Source organism: Prionailurus viverrinus, chromosome E3, assembly GCF_022837055.1.
Source record: "Prionailurus viverrinus isolate Anna chromosome E3, UM_Priviv_1.0, whole genome shotgun sequence".
Lineage (NCBI taxonomy): Eukaryota > Metazoa > Chordata > Mammalia > Carnivora > Felidae > Prionailurus > Prionailurus viverrinus.
This window is the reverse complement of record NC_062576.1, coordinates 22,160,976-22,184,470: the sequence shown is the minus strand read 5'-3', so window position 1 is coordinate 22,184,470 and position 23,495 is coordinate 22,160,976. Positions and strand designations below refer to the sequence as shown.

The 23,495-nt window shown below is 48.6% G+C and overlaps 1 protein-coding gene across 5 annotated transcripts in view; it reads right to left on the bottom strand.

Moving 5' to 3' along the window:
• Window positions 1-523: 523 nt before the first annotated feature.
• Window positions 524-23,495, bottom strand: part of ARHGAP17 (Rho GTPase activating protein 17) — an 89,660-nt gene continuing 66,688 nt past the window's right edge. For 4 of the 5 annotated variants that reach the window (XM_047838390.1, XM_047838392.1, XM_047838391.1 and 1 more), the window contains exons 15-20: window positions 21,130-21,221; window positions 18,747-18,903; window positions 16,801-17,031; window positions 14,638-14,807; window positions 8,568-9,194; window positions 524-1,389 (exon numbers count right to left, since the gene is read on the bottom strand). In XM_047838390.1, the coding sequence (XP_047694346.1) occupies window positions 1,259-1,389; window positions 8,568-9,194; window positions 14,638-14,807; window positions 16,801-17,031; window positions 18,747-18,903; window positions 21,130-21,221 (1,408 nt within the window). In that variant the 3' untranslated portion in view covers window positions 524-1,258. The remainder of the gene's footprint in view (window positions 1,390-8,567; window positions 9,195-14,637; window positions 14,808-16,800; window positions 17,032-18,746; window positions 18,904-21,129; window positions 21,222-23,495) is intronic. The other variant, XM_047838394.1, reaches the window with a different exon arrangement.

Sequence of the window (23,495 nt, the reverse complement as noted above, 5' to 3'; positions counted from 1 at the left end):
ACGGAATGGTTCAAGGCAGCCGACGCTGGCAGTGTGTGTCCCTGCCTAGTCCCCCGAGGAGCCCACCACGTCTGGGCCACCGGGAGCGGCTGTCATCAGAACAGGCATCCAGACCGTGGGCCCCACTCTGCTCTATTTCCCCACCTGCTCCTCCCGAGTCTTTCAACCCTGGGAGGGCAGTGCCTTCCCGCCACCGGAAAAGAGCGGCTTCGGGACTCCCGCACTGGGTCTGTGGGGCCGACTGTTCTGTCTCTGGCTGGACAGGGAAGGGAGTCAGGACCGGTAAGTGCACAGGAAGAGCCCGACCATGGAACACTCACTCGGGGACAGCCAGTCCGGGAGGTCTCTGGGGCACCTGGGGGCTGGCATCACTGCCGCGACTTTGCTCTCCATTCCTTCAGGCTTCTACGGTCACAGACCCCCTGACGTCTCATCCGAATCCTATTTGGGTGAGAGACAGCACGCACACGCACGCATACACACAGTCCACGGTCTTGCTTCTAAGAATGATAAAGTTTTCATGTAAACCACAGAATATATTTAATTCAAATTAAACATGAAACTAGAATATTGTTCGGTCCTTATCAAGTAGCAATTACATTGTTTAAAAAAAAAAAAAAAAGAACAGTACGTTTCTTTCTACATTCTGCAATCCGGCAAGGCACAGGTCACATCCAGTTTGCTGAGGTGACGGATCCAGCAGTCACCATCGATGCGCGTGGTTTTCGGGGGCTCGGGGAGGCACAGACCATACTTCATACAAAATGATTCTGCGGCGATTCTGAAGGAGAGGGACCTCCCTCCTAAGGTGTGAGAATCAAAGTCCAAGGAGCAGGAAGTGGGTGATCTGCATAACGAACGCATTTTATTAAATAGTTAACGCGGTATTCTTCATTCCGAACGGCCTGCACTAACCGCACAGCGACAAAGCTTCCTCCCCACGTCTCGGCGAGCATACTCCTTCCGTTCTAGCTACTTCGTTTTCTTTTGTCTTTTTCCGTTTTTCCTTCTTTTAGAAATGTTTCTGGGCATGATTTCCTTCCCAGGAAAGAAAGCCAGCGTCCTCAAGACACAGGTCATTCGGCTTCAAGTGTCAGCCCCCACCTTGTCCTCGGGCTGCGGGAGGCGAGGCCCTGCACGTCAGGCCTTCGTTTCCCTTCACTGGAAGCTCTTCGCTGTTGGGTCTGCAAGGGTAACTGCGCACCTGCCCCTGCTCCACGCGCCAGGGTGGAGGGGGCCGGGCTGGGGGAGGCTTTCTTCACAGGGCGGTGCTTTCCGTGTCGTTGTCTATGTCCAACAGAATGCGCCCGGGCACGTCTCTGCTTGCGGAGTCTGAATGCGTGTCAGGAAAGGTGCTGCGAAGCGGTTCTGAAACTCTAGAACTGGTGTCTGGACAAAAACAGGAGACACGGGATGAGCGCGTGGTAATGCCGAAGCCGCCCGGGGGCGCTCCGAGAGGAAGGGGAGCCAGAAAGTCCAAGTCAGCCCATGCACACACGCCTTCTCGTGCTAGAGCCGCCATGAGCCCTTGGGAGCGCGGTCAAGCCTCCAAGACCCCAGGGCAGCTCTCGGATGCAGCCTTGCAGCGCGTGCTCGCTCTGACCGAGGAGAGGAAACCTCATTCTCGCCAAGCCCTCTGACGCACTAACGGAACTCCCCTCACAACATCTGGGCCGCGGGGACAGGTGTGCTTCACTGGAGACAGCCCCCTCCTCCGGGGCTGAGGGGTTATTCCTCTTAGCAATGCTACGCCAGCCTCCCACCAGTGACATTCGGGGCTGGATCGTTCTGGCTTGCGGGGCTGCCTGCAGGGTGCATGGCAGCAGCCCTGCCCTTGACGCCCTAGATGCCGTGGCAAACGGCCCCCTCTCCCCCAGGGTGACAAAGATGTCTCCAGATACTTCCAAATGTCCCCTGGCAACAACCGCTGGTTGACAATCACAGGGGGATCGCCAACATCCCACAAGTATTTTCTCTTGTCTTCCTAACTTATACTCCAGTTCCTTTTTCTTGTCTTATTATGTTGGCTAGAATTCCGTTAGCAAGAGGGCAACGCACAATCCTCGAGCCGTCGGTCCCTCACTCCTAAACTCACAAAAGACATCGTCACCTACCACAGCCCTCCTCCTAGTGAGGCCGGGGAGTCTCAGATGCACTCACTCAGGAACAAGTGCTCACTGAGCACCCACCTGTGAGGGCACAACAGTGGACAAGCCAGACACGGCTTTAACGAAGCCGGCAGTTGACTGGGGGAGACAGCCCCTCATCAAGACAGAATCCTTTGTCTCTCTAGTAGGTGTGTGTTCTAGAAAATTGTGAGAGCCAGCTGAGAGGTGTCAGGGCTGGTGCAGGAGAGAAGGGAGATGTTCGGATCTGCTGTGGTTTCACGCTGCCGGGCTGGGGTGGGTGTGCTGGGGAGTTTTCCCGTTATGCTTAAGAGACGCTTTTCCTGTACTTGTTGTCTTGTTCAGTGCCTCCCTGATGCCTAGAACAGTGACTGGATGATGGCTGACGCTCCATCAGTTTTACGGCTGGTCAGCTGCAGGGATGGATGGTGAAGAGTCATCCAGCCCGGCCATCTTCCCAATCCTCCCCTCCTACTGCCTCAGGCAGAGCAGTTGTGTCTCACAGACAAGACTCGTACCAGAAAGGCATTGCAAATTCAATCCCCTTACCATCGTCCTAACCCGACAAGACAGATGGCGCAACCAGTCAGCGTCTCTTTTTAGCTCAAAGAGTCTACCAGAGACTGCCTAACCGCCACGCCCGGTAGGGGGTGCGTGATGCACGGGCACCGTACGCACTGGGTAGGTTCCTACTTGTTAACAGGTGGGTGCATGTGCAAACCAACACCGATGGGCCGCAGATCCTTCTCAGAGGACAAACTTACTACCTTTTTCTTTTTCTTTTTTTACATCACATATAAAGAATTCCTGGATTTGTACTTCCCAGAATTCCTCTATTTTTGATGAGCACGCACGACCTCCACACCCAGGGAAAAAACGTGTGGGGGAGCCTAAGGGAAGTTCCCTCTGCCTGCTGCCTGCTGCGCCTGGTTTGCCTGAGGTTGGCAGGTACGTTACTTCCCAGCCCCCCTTCTCTCTCTTACACGAACCATTTTTTAAAAAGAAGACAGCAGATCCGTTCACATGCAACAGATAACGTTTACATGCAACAAAGAGGCACGGGGGCAGAGCCAGCTTCCAGAAGGAGACTCCTCTTTGTCACAACGGCTGCCACCATGGGGAGGGTGCCGTTTCCCAGATACGGTGCTAAGCGTTGCACACACGTCATCACGGCACTTGCCGACACCTCCACACGAAATAACTCCACGGCAGCAGCAATGCCACCGTGGAGGTAAGAAAGGGGGACTCGGAGAGACTCAACCCCTCAGAGGATCGGAGCCACACCGGTTGGACTGTGGGGTCTAAATGACACAGTGCTTCCCTCCTCCCGACAGGAGTCTGTGTGTCCTCGGGTGAGGGTCCTGACAGAGAAGATGGTATCTGAGGAGATAATGTGTGAGTCTTAAACACTCTGGTTCACTGTAGTAAAAAGGAGGAAAAGGTTATTTTAGCAAGATTTCCGCAGGAACTCTTTTCTGTTTTTTCAAAAAAAAAAAAATGCCTCTGAAACTTTCTGGCTGCGAATTTACATAAGGCATCATTTTTCATTAGATACGTTCTAAGAAAGGCTGGTCTTTGAGCATACAGCTCGGAGCTAAGTTCACAGGACTGATGTCTTATTAAAAAGCAAAAAACAAAAAGAGATGCCCAGGACGCTCCTTCCACTCAGGCAGAACATCACCCCTGATGTGGGGTCTGGACAAATCTAAGTGAGTTCCTTCCTGTTTTGAGTATCTGTATCAAGGATGTGGGCTCCCGGGGGGCCAGAACGGGCACCCTGTGATTGAGGATATGGTCCTAAAGGTTTATCACATCAACAATTGTGAACACGTGCTTTAGGTTGTCAGTTGACCCTCCAGACAGTCCAAGGGTCTGGACAGTCCAAGTGGTCTCCCGGCCACTCCAAACACAGCCTTGGAATTACACTTTGCAGACACAACTGTGGGGTGACCTACCCCGCCTCCTGACCCATCTGTCTGAGAGAATGACTCCCGTCTGCCCCGCAGCGGCTCGCTAGGGCTGTCGGAGACTTTCCAGTCTGTCAGAGACTCTGCGTCAACTTTTTATTATTTTTACAAAGGAGAGATTCTGCTCAAGTCTCACTAGGATATTCACCTTGACATGATTCTGGTATCTATTTGTTAAAAATAACCTGCAAAGAGAAGCAGGAGCCACTTAAAAATGTCCAACTATGAGCAAAAATAAACCCGCTTCATATCATGCAGTCATTGAGAAGATGGGTTGTAAAAACATCGTAACATGGGAAGGGGCATATGATGTAAGGTAAAATGAAAAATGCAGGATCAAAAGCCATGATCACACACACCCCCTGGACTTTTAGGAAAGAAAAAATAGAGAAAAACCCAGAATATGAGTAGTGAACTTCTTCAATTGTAGCAGCGTGGCTTATCATTTCTAGTTTCCAAATTTTCTTTAATACCTATGGTTAATTTTTAAAAATGTGTTACTTTCAGGATGTAAAAAGAGGTTTAAAAAAAAAAAACAACAACACTGTGAGAACCAGCAAAGTGCTGAGTTTTGAGTGGCGGCCCCAAGAGCAACAGGACGTACCATCGCACAGCGGACTGCAGCCCTGGGGATACATATTCTCAGGCTCACGAAATATCATGAAATAGTAAGAAATATCTTCTACTCCTGAGCACTGTCTTTTTAACCCACAAAAGAACTGCTACTGGGAAAATCAAATGGTGCATTAGAATCTAAATATGGGTGCCCTCCTGTGGCTGGGTTTTTTTATTTTTATTTTTATTTATTTATTTTTTTGAGAGAGCACAAGTCGGGGAGGGCAGAGAGAGACGGGGACAGGGGATCTGAAGCGGCCTCTGCGCTGACCGCAGCAAGCCTGATGTGGGGCTCGAACTCACAAACTGCAAGCTCACGACCTGAGCCTAAGTTGAACGCTTCACCTACGGAGCCACCCAGGTGCCCCTGGGCATATGCATTCTTAAAGCGCTGACCTATGAGTGTAGGACATAACTCTGATTATCTGTTTTTTCCAAGATAAACATGATCACAGATCACTAGCATTCACTTAGGACCCAGTGTATGCTGAGAACTGTAAGACGTCTTATTCAATCCCTTCAACAAAAATTCAATCCCTTCAACAAAAATTCTCACAAATGTCACCCTCTAACTGATCAGCCAGGCTGTGCCTTTGCCTGACGTTACACAGAGAGCTGAACTTCGAATTCGGGCCCAAGTCCACAAAGTCTTTCTACTACACCTCAAGCCTGCCTGGTACAGAAAAGGACAGAAATTAGAGAAGGCACAAGGCCGGCCCTGTGACCACCTGTCACACACGTCTGTGAACACACTTAGTACTCAGAGTGATCGAGAGCAAGCATGAACGAAGCCAGCATCGTTTAGTACATGCACTGTTAGTAGGGATGCAAGCAGGCAGGGTTAGGGTGCCCGGTTAGTAACAGGCGTTAGCGCACGAGTAACGATCATCAAGGAGCACAAAAGCTTTGGCCAATCAGGTGCCTTTTCCTTACCATTAAATATTCCAATTTGAGTTCTTACTGAATATGGCAGGTCATACATCTAAATTATTTAATAAAATGTTTCAATTAGAACACTCTTGGCTAAAATCTGTTCCTTTAAAAACAGCAAGATGCAAACTCTTTTACTTTCAAAGCTGAAAGGCTTGCGCGCTTTCTACAGTAACAATAAAGAGGAGCTTCGGAGGACATCAGAATCCCTCCGTTCTCCTGTGCTGGTGCTGAGCTGCTAGACGATGGCGGTCAAATCTGCTTGGCGGCATTGATCTCCCCCAAGGGTTTATCCTAATCCCCAGGCTGTAATTCAACTTTTTAGGATTAAATGCTCTAAGCAAGTAACCTGTTTTTAGGAAACTGTCTACGGTTTTCCACATGAAAACATAATGTCATAATAAAGGATGGCCTTCCAAGGAAGTCACATTGTTTTTCTTCTTGAAATACCCAAGAATGGTTCATAATAGCAGCTTGCTCAATACTAGTGGATGCATGAATCCTAAACGGGGCTTTCTGTGTGCTCCCAATGGCAGTCCAGGCGATTTTAGGCAATTAAAAGTTACTTCTGCAATACAAAAATAATTGTGGTGGCCTGGGATTTCTTGAGTTTAGGAGAATTCATAACATAGATTTTTAAATACTTAGGTAATATCTTAAGGCAAAGTACTTTCGTATAAAATTTCCCCGATCTGATAAAGTACAGAGCATTACAGTGCTGTACCGGATCAATAAGATAGTTTTCTGGAATAAACACATGTGAGGTGGGAACGGTTTTAAAGAACAGACGTGATTCCAGTTGGTAGTTTTCCTATCTACGTAAAAGGAAAGATCTGCGGGTGAAATGCTGGTGTCATGAAGGGTTAAAAGGCTCAGCCTTAATTAGGGTTTAGTCGTGTCACTCTGCTGCACGACTTCCAAACCCAGTGGGGCAACCCCAGACTGCTGGGTTATAAGGAGTCAGGATGTGGAATCATACTCGTGCCTTCCTCCATGCCTTTACGGCCTCACTCATTTCCTTTTCTGGCTTCTACAGAAAGTCTTACTCAGACCGAGGCTGCGAACGCTGGCGAAGTAGCCCACCAAGGGTTTAAGGCTCAGATCAGCCGATTAGAGCAATGGTACGCATGACGAGAGCCCTAAGGCGTCCGAATGTGGACCCGGCTCAGATGAGGCTAACGGTGCCTTTTGAAAAGCTCGTATGGTTTAAGAAAGCAAAATGTAAGCGTGCTAGAACGCAAAGGAATTTAGTGTGGGATCTTTGGAAGAAGATCGGTTTGTTTGTTTGGTTTGGTCCTGAGAATTTCAAACATCAAATTAAGAAGCTCCATGCAGTTAACTCGCACTTAAGATATACAATTACAAATTAAAGCTCAAGACACAAGGAACACAATTTTCTGTGCTGACTGCACCCGAGTCCTCTTTGGTTGGACGTGATGAGCCGATCAATGACAGGGAAGTCACTGAGAAGAGCAGGACACTTACAAAAGGCTTACCAACAAGAAAGAAGGCACTCCTAGCATCTTAGGTGAGCGGCTTGAAATTGGGTTCTCAATCTACTGACAGCTACCTCGAATTTGGAGCACTGCAGCTCAAAATGCTTTTGGTAAGAACAAAAGTAACGTCCACGTGCTACAGAATGGACGGCAGGGGGGTCCGGTAGCTGCTCCTGAGCACGTGGTCAAAAGCACATTTGCAAAACACGGCTAAGCAGGAGCGTATGGAGCTTGGTGCGAGCTGCTGGGGGGGGTTACAGACCTTAGTCCTGGGAACCTTCCCCACCTGTGAGGGCACTAGGAAGGGCATCTATTGGGAAACAAACAAACAAACACACCAATGTGGCTTTGTTTTTTAAAAATAAAAGCTGGAGTGTCATCATACGTTATTAACCATTTATAATACGTGCAAGTTATGCAGTATGTTCGTGGGGGAGAAAAAAGGTTATCAGAAGGCTAGTGGGTTAACCCTCATCATCTGGAGTACCCCCAGTTTGGGGTACACCATTGACTCATTTTCAGCAGACAAGTCACGCAGTAGAGCTGCACAGCCCAGAGGTATATTCCACCTCGTCTCTAAAACTAGCCCCACGTAGAAAATGGAAAATTAAACTGTTATGATTCAAAGCTCCTAACTGCCCTTTAAAAAAAAACACATTTAAAAAACCCCCATCTACCTCACCCTTAAATCAAATAGTGTATTAGAACACTTAGGGTGGAATTTTGAAAAGAAATCACAATTAAATAAATGCTCGACTGTTTTCGGCTGGGTTTTTTAATAAAAACACCCCATCAGGTGGCCTGCTGAAATCTGTACCATCATCACCACTGGAAACAGGTTTCCATGGGGATTATGGGAAAATGTCAATCCTTCCCTCCCCCGCCCCTGGAGGCCGCACTCTGATGTGATCGCCCCCCTAAGATCTCCCTTCCTGGGGCATCCGAAGTGGCACAGACCCTGTTTTTTAAAGTTATACCTGAAATGCTTCACTATGAACATTTTTACCTTTAGAAGGAAAATAAGTATCCTAATGAGGAAGAAATGAATTTCATGCTTGTGTGGTACAGTACCTTCCACATGGATTAGGTCATTACACTTAGAAAAATGTCAATGTAGGCAGTCTTAGACACATAATGAAACTATAAGTCAGTGGCCAGCTAACTTCAAGGGCCAGGCACTAAATATTTTTAGGTTCTGCGAGCCCAATAATCTCTGACTATACAACTCTGTTATGTTAGCACAAAAGTGGCCCGAGACTATATGTAGACAAATTAGAGCCGCTGTGTCCCAGTAAAACTTCATTTACAAAAACGGGCTGGCTATGGGCCAGATGTGTCCGGCGTAAGGCTGGCTGCCCCCTGCTGTAAACCCAGGCCTAAATGGAAGGGGACAGAGACAACGGACCGTGGGCGGGGAGCAGTTTCTCACTTACCCGTTACTATTTTGGAGGCAGTGGGAGCTGCGTTGCTGAGGGTGCCGTCCCCTGCGGAGTGGGCGCCAGGGGGATGTGGGGGCGGAGGCATGCTGGGCCGGTTCCTGGGCTTTGGTACTGGTCTCGGTCTCGGTAAGGTTCCGGCGTGTGGCTGCGCAGTCTCAGGGTTAGTCCCCGCCGCGGTCTGAGAAGCAGGCGGGCCGGGGTTCTGTTTTCCTAAAGGCGGAGTACTGGGGGGCGTCGGAGTCTGGGGAGGGGTGTGAGGTGGCTGCTCCAGTCCCTGCTCGCTGGCCGGTGCCGTGGGGGCGGGCGGGCCCTGGCCGCCGCCGGGTTTGGTGTGCCCCGGGGGCAGCGCGGCCTGCGTGGGGGGCTGCGGCGGCGGGTGGCTGGGGGCTTGTATGGGAGGCAGGCTGCTGGAGTACCTCCGGGGCGCCGAGGGCTGCGGGGCGGCGCACGGCTGGCCCGGGGCCTGGCCCGCCTGCTGAGTGGGAGGAGAAGGGCTTCGGGCGGCTGGCTTTGGCGACAGACTGGGCGGATGCTGAGACGGTCCTGGAGAACTCTGGCCCCCGGGGTGGCCGGGAGGCGGGTTTCCTGGTTTCGGGGGTGCAGGAGCAGGTTTTTTAACAGCTGCACAAAGGAGGAGAACGCCTTTCAGTGAGAAGGGCACGGCGGCGAGAGCCAACGCCACCTTCCGCGGGCGAACCCGCGTGGGTACCGTGCGCCCCCGCAGAAGGACGCCGTCAGGGGGACACTTCGCCTTGGCGGTCGTCCTCCCCCAAAGCCCTCGGCCCGTCCAACCAAGAGAAAACCAGCTGCCAGATGGAGGACGTCCTTCAAAATTCCTGACCCGCACTCCCCCACGCGGTCAAGGCCAGGGAAACGCACGGGAGGTCAGAAACTGTCACGGCCCAGGGGAGACTCGGGAGACGAGATGACGCAGTGTGACGCGGTCTCCTGGGTGCCGTGGCCCCGCGGCGGGGAGTGAACGCCGGGGGAGCGGCTAGTTGTTCAGCAGTGACGCCGCAGGTGCTGCTTGCCCGGCTGTGAGAGGGCACCCCGGGGACCTAAGAGGTCAGCAGCAGGGGAAAGCGGGTGCGGGTACAAGGGAGCAACCAGTACTGTCTGCAGCTTCCCTGCAGATCCAAAACTGTTCCCAAACAATAAGTTTCTATTAAAAAAAAAAAAGAAAAAAAAAAAAAGAAAAGCACCTCATACACACACACAGACCCTTAAAGACCTGTTGTTTTATTTTGCATTTTTAAAGATTTTTTAGTAATCTCTACACCCGATGTGGGGCTTGAACTCACGACCAAGAGTCGCCTGCTCCTCTGAGCCAGCCAGGCCCCCCATGACCTGTTGTTTTAAAAGTTCAGTAAGAATAGGGGCCCCTGGTGGCAGAGTCAGTTGAGCTGACTTCCGCTCAGGTCATGATCTCATAGTTCATGGGTTCGAGCCCTATGTCAGGCTCTGTGCTGACCGTGTGGAGCCTGCTTGGGATTCTGAGTCTCCCTCTCTCTCCCCTCCCCACCACTGTCTCTCTCTCAAAAATAAGTAAGTGTTAAAAAAAAAAGTTTAAAGTCCAGTAAGAAAAGAACTCAGTCAAGGGGCCGCCCCCCTACACAGAGTCAGTGCTCTTAGCTCACCGAGCTGCCCTCATGTCAGTCCCCTTCCCTGGTGGCCTGATGGCCCAGTAAGAAAAGGGGAGAAGCGAGAACAGCTAAGGGGGCAACAGCCAAGCATGACTGATCTGCCTACACAACATACCATGGCCCCTTGCCCTAAGCCAGTTTCTTCAAGATGGCTTGATTTTTTTTTTAATGACAGAAATTCTACCAGTTCCAGAATCACTTGAATGAACAGATATGTTCTGGATATAAATATAAATAAATCTGGAGGAACTGCCTTAGGTGTATCTACGGAGAGTTGAAGCACTTCACTACCTTCCCTGTATCAGCTGAGATCAGCGTCACTAAGGGGCCATGGGAGTAGAATTTGCTACCAACAGTGGGTCTGGAGACCGGGCTTTGGGCTGGGAGAGGTGGGTGGAGAGGCTTTAGTATTTTTCTTTTTTTTTTAAGTTTATTTATTTTGAGAGAGAGAGTGTGTGCACAAGTGCAAGTGGGGGAGGGGCAGAGAGACAGAGACAGAGACAGAGAGAGAGAATCCCAAGCAGGCTCTGAACCGTCAGCACAGAGCCCCACTTGGGGCTTGAACCCATGAACTGTGAGATCATGACTTGAGCTGAAATCAAGAGTCAGATACTTAACCAACTGAGCCATCCACGCTCCTCAGTATTTTTCAAATTGTACCGAGATTCTACTCATCTTCCCAAAAAGGGATAGGGAAATTAAGGAAATGTTTCATTTGCCCAACACATCACCAGCACCAAGGCCGGCCCCTTACATAAACTGTCTCGGTTGAGTCTCATAAGCTCACATTGCAAGATGGACGTTGTCACACCCATTTCACGGTGGAGAAAACTGAGGCTCAGAGAGGTCAAGTATTTGCAAAAGCTCACACAGCTAGCAACTGGCAGAACCGCCTCACAACCATGTTCTGTGGACTCTTTGGACTCTCTTCATCCCTTTCCTTCTCCCCGCACAGCCTGGCTGTCTGCTCACAGGGCCCAGAATTAAGGAATGAAAAGGGTATAAAGTCTCCTTTGCTCTGCTGGCCTAGAACTTTTGACCCCAGACCTTGGAAGACCTTTTCCCAAAGAAACAACTAACCAGTGGACAAAGGAAGGAAACTTTGGAATATTAGCTGTACTCTGGCTACCATAAACAACTTAAAAAAAAAAGTTCTGGGGCGCCTGGGTGGCTCAGTTTGTTAAGTGCCCGACTTCAGCTCAGGTCATGAGCTGTGAGGCTTGTGAGTTCGAGCCACGCATCGGGCTCTCCTGTCAGCACAGATCCTGTTTGGATCCTGTTTCCCTCTCTCTCTGCCCCTCCCCCACTAGCTGTCTCTCAAAAATAAACATTTAAAAAAGAAAAAGTTCTAGTTTTTTGTTCTGAGCAATATTAATTATGAATTCACATCAAGTAAAAGACTGTTCCTGTGGCGCCTGGGTGGCTCAGCCAGTTAAGTGTCAGACTCTTGATTTCGGCTCAGGTCATGATCTCACAGTTCATGGGTTCAAGCCCAGCATTGGACTCCACACTGACAGTGTGAAGCCTGCTTGGGATTCTCTCTCTTCCCTCTCTCTCTCTGCCCCAACCCCACTTGTTCTGTCTTTCTCACTCTCTCTCACAATAAATAAACTTTAAATAAATAAATAAATAAATAAATAAGACCACTCCAGACAGGAAAGGGTGAGGGAATCAGAAGAGGAAGCAGGAGAGCTGGGTGCCCGGGAGATGGGAGAAAGGTGGACTTTCCATAGGACAAACCTATGAAGGTTTGGGGAGGCTGAGGCAGGGGCAGAAGGTTCAGACTAATCCTGTGAGGAAGCCGGAGGTCTGTGGTTTACGGAAGCAGGAAAGACTCCTAATGTGGCATAAGGAGAGCCTCAACCCAAAAGCAGGATTACACCCAGAATCCAGGAAGAGAAGACCTAATTACGCTCCAGGATAAGCTGGGGTACAGATGAAGATCCTCAGGGGAGAGGACCACCTTAAAAAGGACCACGTGGGTCTGTAACCAAGCAGCATATACCTGACTTTGCCTCCCTGCCTGTAATTTATTTTTATTAAAAAAAAATTTTTTTAATGCTTATTTAGTTTTTTTGGAGAGAGAGAGAGTGCGAGCCAGGGAGGGGCAGAAAAAGAGAGAGGGAGAGGCAGATCTGAAACAGGCTCCAGCCTCTGAGCTGTCAGCAAGGAGCCTGATGCGGGGCTCAAACTCAGGAACCGTGAGATCGTGACCTGAGCCAAAGTCGGACACTTAATGGACCGAGCCATCCAGGGGTCCCTCCCTGCCTGTAATTTATAAAAATTCCACCTAACATTTATATTACACTTTATAAAGATGGTGCTTTCATGGGCATTCCCACAATATACCCCTTAAGAAGGCATTTTAATTTCTACTTTATATTTTTAGGAATTCAGTTAGGAAAGGTTAAACTAGCAGCCTTTGATCCAACCAGCTATGTGACTTTAGGCATAGCTACAGCTCAACTTTTCAGTCTGAGGCCTTTTATTATTTATCACAATTGCCCCTCCCATGACCAGCATTGACCAGGCCACCTGAGAGTAGCTGACTCCCCTGAAGCCGGGTGTCCCTGAGGCCTCTGCCACCCCCTGGGCGGGTGAGATCCCAGCTTTCTAAGAGGTACTAGGGGAAACTGGCAACAAGTTAAAAGACAAATTTAAAAATTTCAGATCAAGAAAAAAATGCCCGGAAAGAAAGACGGTGTTATGACAGAGGAAGACTTGGTGACTGGTAGGGACGGGAGTGGTCATCAGTTCAGAGGGGGTAATTGCAGAGGGCTCATGGAGGAGGTGATTTCTGAGCTGTGACCTGAGTGGTAAAAAGGAACCACGTGTGGAACAGAACAGAGAGCCCAGAGATAAGTCCACGCACAGACAGTTGGTCTTTGACACCAAAAACACACAGAGGGGAAAGGATGGTCTCTTCAACAGACGGTGTGGGGAAAAGTGGACATCCACAGGCAAAAGAATAAAATTCATCATCAGGGAAACAGAAATCCAAACCATAATGAGGCACCTCATATCTGTCAGAGTGGGTATTATTAAAAAAAACAACAAAAAACCACAAAAGAAGTGCTGGCAAAGATGTAGAGAAAATCGAACCCTTATACACTGTTGGTGGGAATACAAGTGGTACCGTCATTATGGAAAAGTGAGGAGACTCCTCAAAATATTAAAAATAGAATTACCATATGATCCAGCAAACCCACCTCTGGGTACTTAGCCAAAAGAACTGAAGTCAGGGTCTCAAAAAGATACTTGCACTCCTGTGTTCACTGCAACACTATTCACAATAGTCAAGATATAGAAACAGCCTAAATGTCCATCGATGGATGACTGGATCAAAAATGTGGGATATACACGCACTGCAATATTATTTAGCCTTAAAAAAGAAGGAAATCCTGCCATACACAACAACATGGATGAACCTGGAGGACATTACCCTGGGTGAAATAAGCCGGTCACAGAAAGACAGGACTGCACGAAGTATCTAGAAGAGTCAAGCCCACAGAATCGGAGAGTGGAATGGCAGCTGCCAAGGGCTGGAGAGAGAGCACTGCAGAAGGGGTAACGGAGGGCTGCTAACTAACAGACAGAGTTCCAGTTACACTAGATGAGTAAGTTCTAGAGGTCTGCCGTACCACAGTGTGCCTGTAGTACTCTTAGAAGTTTAAGAGGGGAGACCTCACGGTAGGTCTTCTTATCCCAATAAAATTTCAAAAGAGCCACGAGAAGATGTTGTGGGTCAGAATGTTCCGGAAGAGAAGACATGGAATGTGGATGCTCTAAAGAGGGAATGAGCTCAGTGCAGGCGAGGAACAGAGAGCAGAGCAGCACTGCTGGCAGCTTGGTGAGAGAGAGCAGTGGTTAAGAGCGGGGCCCAAAGGCAGGCCCGACCACACACGGCCCACGGGGGAGGTTTACACAGAAGCCGCTGGAGCCTTTCAACCGAGAGATGACACAATCCGCTGTGTTTTCAAACAGTCCCCCTAACTGCCGGGTGGAGGGCTTGCAGGGGTATAGGTGGGGACGATTTGGATCACCCAGAAAGCCCTGACCACCATCTTGAGGGTTGCAGACCCATAAAGCTTGGCTACTACGGAGGCTGTGGTGCTTTCGAAACGGAGGGAGGGCTTGGCCTGCCAGATTCCTGGAAAACTGGGAGCACTGCTTCTGAGAAGCAACCTTCGTTTGTTGGACTTTGTGCCTTAAACATACTCAGCAGTGCCTGTTTCTCTGCTCCCCATTATTTCATTTCTCTTCACTGACTTTGCTCTTACAATGACTGATTTTTCTGCTTGCCCTTTTATAAACAGACATGGCCACGATCTGTCGGAGAGCCTTGCAAGTGAATCCCCACGCTAACCCAAGGATGTCTGCACATCCGTCCCTAAGGGGAAGGAGTAAAGGTGGCTACTTACCTCGGCGCAGAGTGTGCGGGCTGGGGCCGGCGGAATTGTGCCCTGGGCCGACCGAGAGCTGATGGGAGCCAGCCGCTGTCTGGGCCTGGTTCGGGCCAGCGGCCATCTGACTGTTGCTTCTTCCCGGGGTGGGTGCGGGGGCAGGGGCAGAGTCCTTGGGTTTCGGCGGACTAAGGGGAGCAAAGTCAAGTTAGATGTCGGACGGTTCCAGCTAGAAAGCTAATAAGCAGGCTAAAAATACCAGATCCCAACCAGAGTTCTCACCTCCACAGGCAAGGAGGTGATCTGGAATTTGAAACAGTTCACACTGGGTCTACAAAGCTAGTATTTGTTTGGGGCCACACAGGACTAAATATTTCATGAGATTCATTCCATCAGACTGTCTTTCCACTCTTCTGCCCCTTGAACATCATGATAGAGACCATTTCATAGCAACCAACAAGAAATTTCTAGTTTGCCTGTACTTAAGATTGGGCAATACTGAAAAACACAAAAGGGCTTTTGGACTTCAAACTAATGAGATTTTGACACATACAGTGTATAAAACAAAGCAAAAGCTGTGGCAAAATACTAGTGCTGTAAATTACAAAGTACTCGGTTATTATCAATAGTTTGGACTTGAAGAAAGAGAAACCCTTTGATCGCTCAAAGTCCGGAGTTGGTTAGCAGCAGGGGAGACGGAGATCGGAACTCGGGCTAGTTCCCGGGTCAGACCCTCTTACACTAAACCTGACAACTACATTTTGTCAGGGTCACCAAACAGTGAATGCCACTAGCCAAGTGTACACAAAAATGTCTACAAAGCATAGAAAACAAAGGCAAACCGAGGACTGACATTCTATTTGTCCATCTGCAGTGAATTCTGATTATTATCTTAAATAATGTATTTAAGCCTTGATTGAATGGGTTGAATGCTAACAGGTACATGAAAATGTGAGAGTTTGCGAGTACTTTTTTCCCAAAGAAAAAAATTTAAGCCAAAACAAAGACGTGTGGAGCAGCGGTTAACGAGACAACACGGAGCCTCAGTTATTTTTCACCAAAATGTGAACTTGTGCAAATTATGGACTAAAAAGGAATTCAGGAAGACGCAGAGAGTCAGAGTTCAGGTGTGACGACCGAACAAGATTCCGCTCTCGTAAGCAGCTGGCTTACGAGGAGGCACTCCCTCCCCATGCAGAGGACAGGAAGTGAGGGAGCTCTCCCGAGGCAGCTTCGTCTCTGCACACAATGTATGCAGAAACAGGTTATCCTTGTTCTGTGCATCTGTTTTACTCAGTATGTGATTATTTAGTGCTTTATAGAGGGCCGCGATAAACATTTGAGCACGTGCTCTGCAGAGGGGCTCATGTTTTACAGCAGCTTCCGGTCCGGAACCACCTGAGATACCACTTGAAGTGGCCTCCGGTGGTCATCTGCCTGGGTCAGTGTGGAGAAGTGAATTCATGCACATTAAACAGAAATCTCAAGTTCAAAGGTCCTCTTTTTTTCAAGCTGCTATATATTTGTACCCCACTCCAGATGGTTAATCTAAAGGAATCAACAAAAGAGCCTTTTAAGAAAATTTACCATATTTTTTTACCTTGTACTCACATTATCAATTTGCCTACGAGACTGAACGCTAGGGGTTGGGAAGGTCTCAGTCACCAACTGCATCTAGTACAGCGTCCAGTACTCAGTTAGTTATTCAATAAGTCTGACTGGATGGATGGACGGACGGATGGACGGGTGGACGGGTGGGTAGATGGATGGGTGGGTGAGTGAATGAATGAATGAATGAATGCCAAGGATACTATAAGTAACTTGCTACATTCAAGTGTTAACCAGTTAGCACACTAGATGGCAACAAGCGAGTGGTCAATGGACATCGAGTGCACATCCAACAGCTAAAAGAGGTTTACAATACGGCTAGCCACCTATTGGCTTCCAGCACCGAAGCAGTACGGTAAAGAATGCAAATGAATGTTGCTTCTTTTGGAAAACAGGAAAGGAAGCAAGCAATTTGCAGTCTTTTTTTCCCCATCCTTTGCCAACCAGAAGAGTGAAGGCGAATCCGGTTCACTCTCTGCCGAGTGATTCTGTGGGCCTGGATGCCGTGCCCACAGGCCAGCCCCTGCGAGAAGGCTGGGGCACCGGGCACCCAGCAGAAGCCGGCCTCCTTACCTGTCGCCCAGGCTTGGCCCCTGCTCCAGTATGCCCGCAGAGGAGGGGACAGCCCCACCCCCTGTGCTGCTTTCAGCCCTAGAGCTCTGGGGAGGGGGCTCTGGGCCCGCAGGAGCCAAGGTGCCGCCATCTGTGGGCGGGAGTGGCGGCTGGAAAGCTGGGGCTATGTGCTTTCTATTTAGAGTGCCACCTCGCCGGTGGGCCTGGAAGTCCATAAGCTTCACACCAAAGCTACACAGAAAGAAGAAACAGTCAACACACCATGCAAGCTGACTACTGAGACAGAAGCCCATCGGTCCACGCGTGTTGAAACCCACACGCGTGGACAGCCCCCCGGTTGCCCAGCATGCAGTGAAGCGGCGCGGACCAGGTTCGCGGCCATCCCTATTACCAAGGCTAGCAGCTCACCCGGGCTTTAAACCTGAGCGAGCCGACAGACCCGGTCCCGATCAGTGTCCTTTCTCAGTCCGGGGGTGAACAGCTGCAAGCCAACGGGCGGGCCTCGTCTCGAGTGAGTGGCATCACGTTAGCCTGCCTAGCTGCGTGCCACCCAAGGGCCACCTCAAGTCTGTGTGTTTGGGGGATGAGGTGGGAGCTGAGTGGGAAGGTTGTGACGCCACCCTGCTTCTTGAGCCGAGATGTAGAAACACTGGTACATGAGTGTGCAAAGAATAGATCTGAAAGGGTCCGTAACCTTGGGAAAAACAATTGCTTTCGGGAAGGAGATGGCAGTTGGAGGGTGGGGAGGAGGAAGATTCACTTTTCGCTTAAGATTTACTTGATGCGTGAACTTTCAAACTCTTCAGTTTGAAAAATCGAGGCGCATGGCTTCTTGAGCTCATGTTTACTGGGTCAGCTGGTGGGGAGAATCCACCCCGGGGGGTAACCAAGAATCGTTTACTATATGCCAGTCAGACCCGTAACACTGCATTTTGTAACCTAAAGTCCGTGAAGGCTCATTTCGTGGTGGACAGTTTGTCATCGAGCAGCAGGACCAAATGTGTGAATGGGACTGCAGAGAAGTAAGGTCTCGGCACATAATAAATGCGAGCTTCGGGGGGACCGAGTAGGGAAGGAGAGCCTTTACCGTGGATTAAAAACAACCACTACCAAGCAAAATCAAACAAAAAAAGATCATAGCTCGCTACAAGATCGGGTGATCGAAATAGGAGCCTGCTGTTTAGCTGTAACACCACGTCTGTGATGTTATTACTTATGCGTGTGCAAGAACAGCACGCTACTCAAACAGGCCTAACTTGGCCTTACTGGTGAGTATGGGGGTATTTCATCATACACACTGAGCAGGCTGGCCTCTGAAGACACAAATCACAAAGAGCCTTACTAACCTTTGAAAATCCCACTAAAATCACCCATGGAACACAGCACGGAGACCTACTGTCTCTCACTAGATCTGATACCACCCACCATCTTTTTTTTTCTTCCAGAATTGGAAATACTCAAGTTTCTCCAGCTGAACATCAGATTCAGTGGTTGGCTTCCACTGAAGGGCCACGTTCTATCCAAAATAGGTCTCTTTAAACACCAAGTCACACAACTTACTGTGAGAGGTGGGTTATTCTCACACTCGCTCCTGGACATCTGTCCACAATATTTAACTTTTCTCCCCCGCCCTCTCTCTTTTCCCCGAGTGTGTTCGGGTGGCTCTGTCACGTGTATGATGCCATCCCACAGACCACCAAGGAAAGCCTGGACGCACACGGTCTGGATGTTAGTAGACAAGCTACCCATCTGTCTTACGTAAGTCATAGTAATGTTTGGAATGAACTAGAGCAAAATTCCTTAAATATCTGGACCTAACAATCACAGGGGCATAGTGGGCCATTCTCGTGACAGGCCGGCTGAGGCCGGACCAGATAGCGAGGGTTCCACCATCCTTCTACATGACATCTGCCGCTGGATGCAAGGGAACAGCTCTGAACACACACCTCTCCTTCTTCACCAAGTCCCCTTCCATTACTGCCATGCTGGCAGGTCGTTTCCTCTCGAGGGTCCCTGAGTCAGAGTCATTTCCAGTGTGAGATGAGTGATTGGAATTTGGGGTGACGAGAGGCACGAATGCTTCTGAGACGTTAAATTCCACCTCTGCAACAAGAGAAAGAAACAAGTGTACAGGCACACCTCGGAGATGCTGCAGGTGCGCCGCCCGACCACTGCAACAAGGCGAATATCACGATAAAGCAAGTATCACGATAAAGTGAATACCCCAATAAAGTGAGTATCGTAATGAAGCAAGTCAAGTGACTTTTTTGGTTTCCCAGAGCATATGAAAGTTAGGTTTACTCTATACTGTCATCTATTCAGCATGTAATAGCATTATGTCTAAAAACACAACGTATATACTTGAAATAGAAAGTACCTTATTGTTAGGGTGCTTGGGTGGCTCAGTCGGTTAAGCGACCAACCCTTGATCTCAGCTCAGGTCATGATCTCACAGTTCACGGGTTCAAGTCCTGCATTGGGCTCTGCACTGACGGCACGGAGCCTGCTTGGGATTCTCTCTTTCTCCCTCTCTCTCTGCCCCTCCCCCAACCTCGCTTTCTTTCTCTTTCTCTCAAAATAAATTCACTTGTCTTTTAAAACGATTTTATTCTTAAGAAATGCTAACTATCATCTGAGCTCTCAGTGAGTCGTAATCACTGATCACAGATCACTACAACAAATATAATGAGAAAATTTGAAATACCACAAGAATTACCATAATGTGACAGAGACACGAGATGAGCAAATGCTGTCAGAAAAACGGCACCGACAGACATGCCCAATGCAGGGTTACCACAAGCCTTGTCTGTAAAATAATGCAGTATCGAGACGCGCAATAAAGCAAAGCGCCATAAAATGAGGTTTGCCCGTGTGTGACAAGAGAGCATATGGGGGCACAGAGCTTGAAAACTCCCTCTGCAACGAGAGCCTCATTCTTCAGCCCCTCAGCCCTCATTGCTCCACAAGTGGAACCCCTGCACTCTCCTCTTAAGAATGGTTTGCCGAGGGGTACCTGGGTGGCTCTGTCGGTTAAGTGTCCCACTCTCGATTTTGGCTCAGGTCATGAGCTGGTGGTTCGTGAGACTGAGCCCCACGTTGGGCTTGGTGCCGGGTGTGGAGCCTGCTTGGGATTCTCTCTCTCTCTCTGTCTCTCTCTCTCTCTCTCTCTCTGGCCCTCCCTCATTTGTGCTGGTTCTATCTAGTAATTAAAAAAAAAAAAAAAAAAAAAAAGAATGGTTTCCCAAGCCAGGGGAGGTAAAATGAAGGAACTAGAAATAAGGAAGGGGTGTGATTCAGAATATAACTTACACGATCCCTCTGCTTTCTTCTTTGTTTAAAAAAAAAAAAAAATCATGGAATATGGACAAGGGCAATAAGCATGGATTACTTCTTTGGATAAAAAAATGATAAGTATTTACATTTTGATTATAAAATGCAAATAAAAGGCAACACCAACTCTGTACTGCCGGAAGCAGTTTTTCCAAGACTCGTTTTCCCAAAGAAATCTTGGGCAGAATGCCAGGATTCACTCAGACATCACGTATTTGTTGAGCAGCCTACATGAGGGAGGTGGGATTCTTGATGGTAAAGAAGAGGTGAGCCTGGCCTGGGGTCATTCACAGAGCTCACAGAATAAGGGGCGGGGGTCTGGACTCCCAAAACATGCCGACCAGTGGCCCCAAAGAGGGTCGTGGAACCTCTGAGGATCCCAGGACTACAACAGACGCAGTCTGAAAATCTACGGCCTGTAGACTGAAATCCTACTTCTCTGACATGCCAACTCCGACCTTCACAAAATGGCTCCAATCCACCTATCCTGTGTTACCTTCCACCTTTACGAAAAAACCAGCTCTCTGCCTAGAGAAACAAAAAGAGGTCTTCCCAATGGAAAACTGCATATTCAGTGTCACCTCTTCTACAAAGCAGTCCCTGGTTCTTTGTGCCCAGCATCTGACTTTGTCAAACTATCCGCCTTTCCTTCTCACTCGTCATGTGTTACAATATCTGTTTATGTGTCCTTCTCCAAGGGCCAATTTCCTCCAGGGGACAGCATGTCACCACCAGCATGTGGTGCCTAGTGGGTATTCCAGTATACGCTGGCTAGAGCGAACAACTCCAGTGTTAAGTGAAACAAAGCGAAACACAAAATAATGTGGTGGCCAATACGTCAAAGATGAATGTAAGCGGTCTATTTTAAAAAGAAACGCGAAAAGGGGAAACCAGTTAGGTAATGGTGAAGGGATTACTGATGCATTTTCTTCTCAGAAGAATTTCTTATACTGTTATTGTGTTGCTTGGGCGGTCAGTGAAGTTGGAAAGGTGAATTACCTTCAGGGAAGAACCAGTCGGCGTGCTGAATGATGGGCTCAATGACCGCAACCACGTGGACAGATGTGGCCGCTGCCATTTCAGCTAGCGACCTGCAAAGGACATTCACAAAGTCAAAGTGCTTCCCCCAGGCAGGTTGTGTCACGGCAGTGTAATGACGATAAATCTTCAAGCACAAGTGCAAAAATTAGATGCACGGGGCTCTGACCTAGGAGTGTGGCGGTGATGCCCCAGGAGGAAAAACTACCCCCACTTGATTATCGCTCCTTGGTCTGCGTGCACCGTGTTAACAGCAAGTGAGCCAGTGAACAACAGTGTTCAGTCCAAATGCTGATTTTAAGTTGGTTCGGAGCAGGATGTCAACCGGGCATTTTCCCACCGTGTTCCCACAGTGTTGCCCGTGGTAGTTATCTTGTAAGACCCAAGATACCACCACCAGTTTTGCCCATAATACAGCAGAAAGTATGTATTGTTTTGCTGTGCCCCTCGTATCAGAAAGCCTGAGCCCCCACAGTAAACATAGTATTAAGGGGGCACCTGGGTGGCTCAGTCGGTTAAGCATCTGACTCTTGCTTTCGGCTCAGGTCATGATCTCACAGTTCGTGGGTTCGAGCCCTGTGTCAGGCTCTGTGCTGACAGTTCAGGGCCTGCTTGGGACTCTCTCTCTCCCTCTCTCTCTCTGCCTCTCCTCTGCTCTCACTCTCTCAAAATGAATAAATAAACTTAAAAAAAAAAAAACCCACAGTATTAAGGCTGTGATATCTGGTCCCAAGATGCATGTTCAGAAGTTGACAGTGTGAATGTCAGGGCTCAAAAGGAAGAAAATAAGAATCACTATTCCCGCTGTCAAGGAGCTCACGTTCCAGTTCAGAGTCAGAACACCACAGAAGCCAAGAAGCTGTGAAGGCCTGACACCCAGGGAGCCCCCACGTGCTTCAGTGAACTCACCTCACTGAACTCAATGTTTACAACACGGACTGTTACAAGGTCTGGGTCATAAATGAGGACACTGAACCCCCAAGAGGCTGGAGCCCTTGCCTGACTGCCCCAAACCTCCCTCTATACCCCTCTGACCTCTCTTCCCACCGGGAAGAACATCTTCACCCCCATTACCAATCAAGCAAACGTTCTAGCTCCTTTCAAATTCCAGCTTACAATGCAAGCGCGGTTGTACATTTTCCCCACTGCCCACTCAGTCCTCCCTTCCGTCCTTCTGGATTCTGATTGCCCTTGTGCCTTAGAACCCTGCTGGACTAGGGAGCAACTCTTCACTCATGATCTCAGCCAAGTTTTCTTTTTGAGGAGATACTATCTGCTGATTGATTTGCAAGACCTTTCAATATATTCTGGACACTTCTGGAGGAACTCTTTCATAGTTCGTGAATTACCATTTGCTTAAGGTGCTTTCTGACATTTAGAAGTTTGTAGCTGTTGAGACAAATCTATTCATTTTTAAATTGTTTACACCAATTTTATGTTTCGAAAAGACCTCTCTATCCCAAAAGGCAGTAAGTATCTACCTGCCATGTTTATGGCATCACTTTTTATATAATTAATCCTTTGGTCTACCTGGAATTTATTGGCTGTAAGATATGATGTATGTAGTTAACTTTGTATATCAACGTAGTGTTAGTTTTGCTTTATGATATTGGATCTTTTTAAGTAATCTTATACATAATGGTTGGGCGGGCATGAGTGAATAAATAAATGGAAAAAAAAGAAAGGTTTTAATTCAGAAAGTCACTGCATTTTTTTTTTAATGGAGATGAGGACTGCCCATGATTTTCCAATACGAAGAAACATGGAGGGAGTCCTGGGGTGGTGGGGAAGGTTCGGGATGTGGCCTGGGGGTCCCATGACTTCCCTGCTGTGCAAACTTAGGCAAGTTACTGGTCCTCTTCTGTAAAAATGAGGACAGAAGCACCTATTAGAAAGGTTATTTGTGAGAATTGAAATGAGGTTAATTATTATGCCCCTGGACAGAGTAAATGTCAGTGTCCGTGATTTTCCAGAAGCTTTCTAGCTGGTCTCCCTGACCCCTCTCCTCCAATCCACATTTCTCAGTGCCAGCAAATTATCTTTCCAAATATGGTTGGATGAAGTCATTCTTCTGCTTAGAAACCCTGATGCCTCCCTGACCACTTACGATCCCTTAAATTCGTTCTAAACCTCAGCAAGATACGTGAGGCTCTTCAGAACCTGGCTCTGGCTGCATAATCCCCAGTCACAGTCTCCTGGCCCCTGATTATACAAGACCATATGACAGCACTCCCAGACCCAAATTAGCAACCAGACCCTTCCATGCCTGCAATGACTTTGCTTATCTGGTCGCACCTTCAGGAAGGTATTCATTCATCCAAGTACAG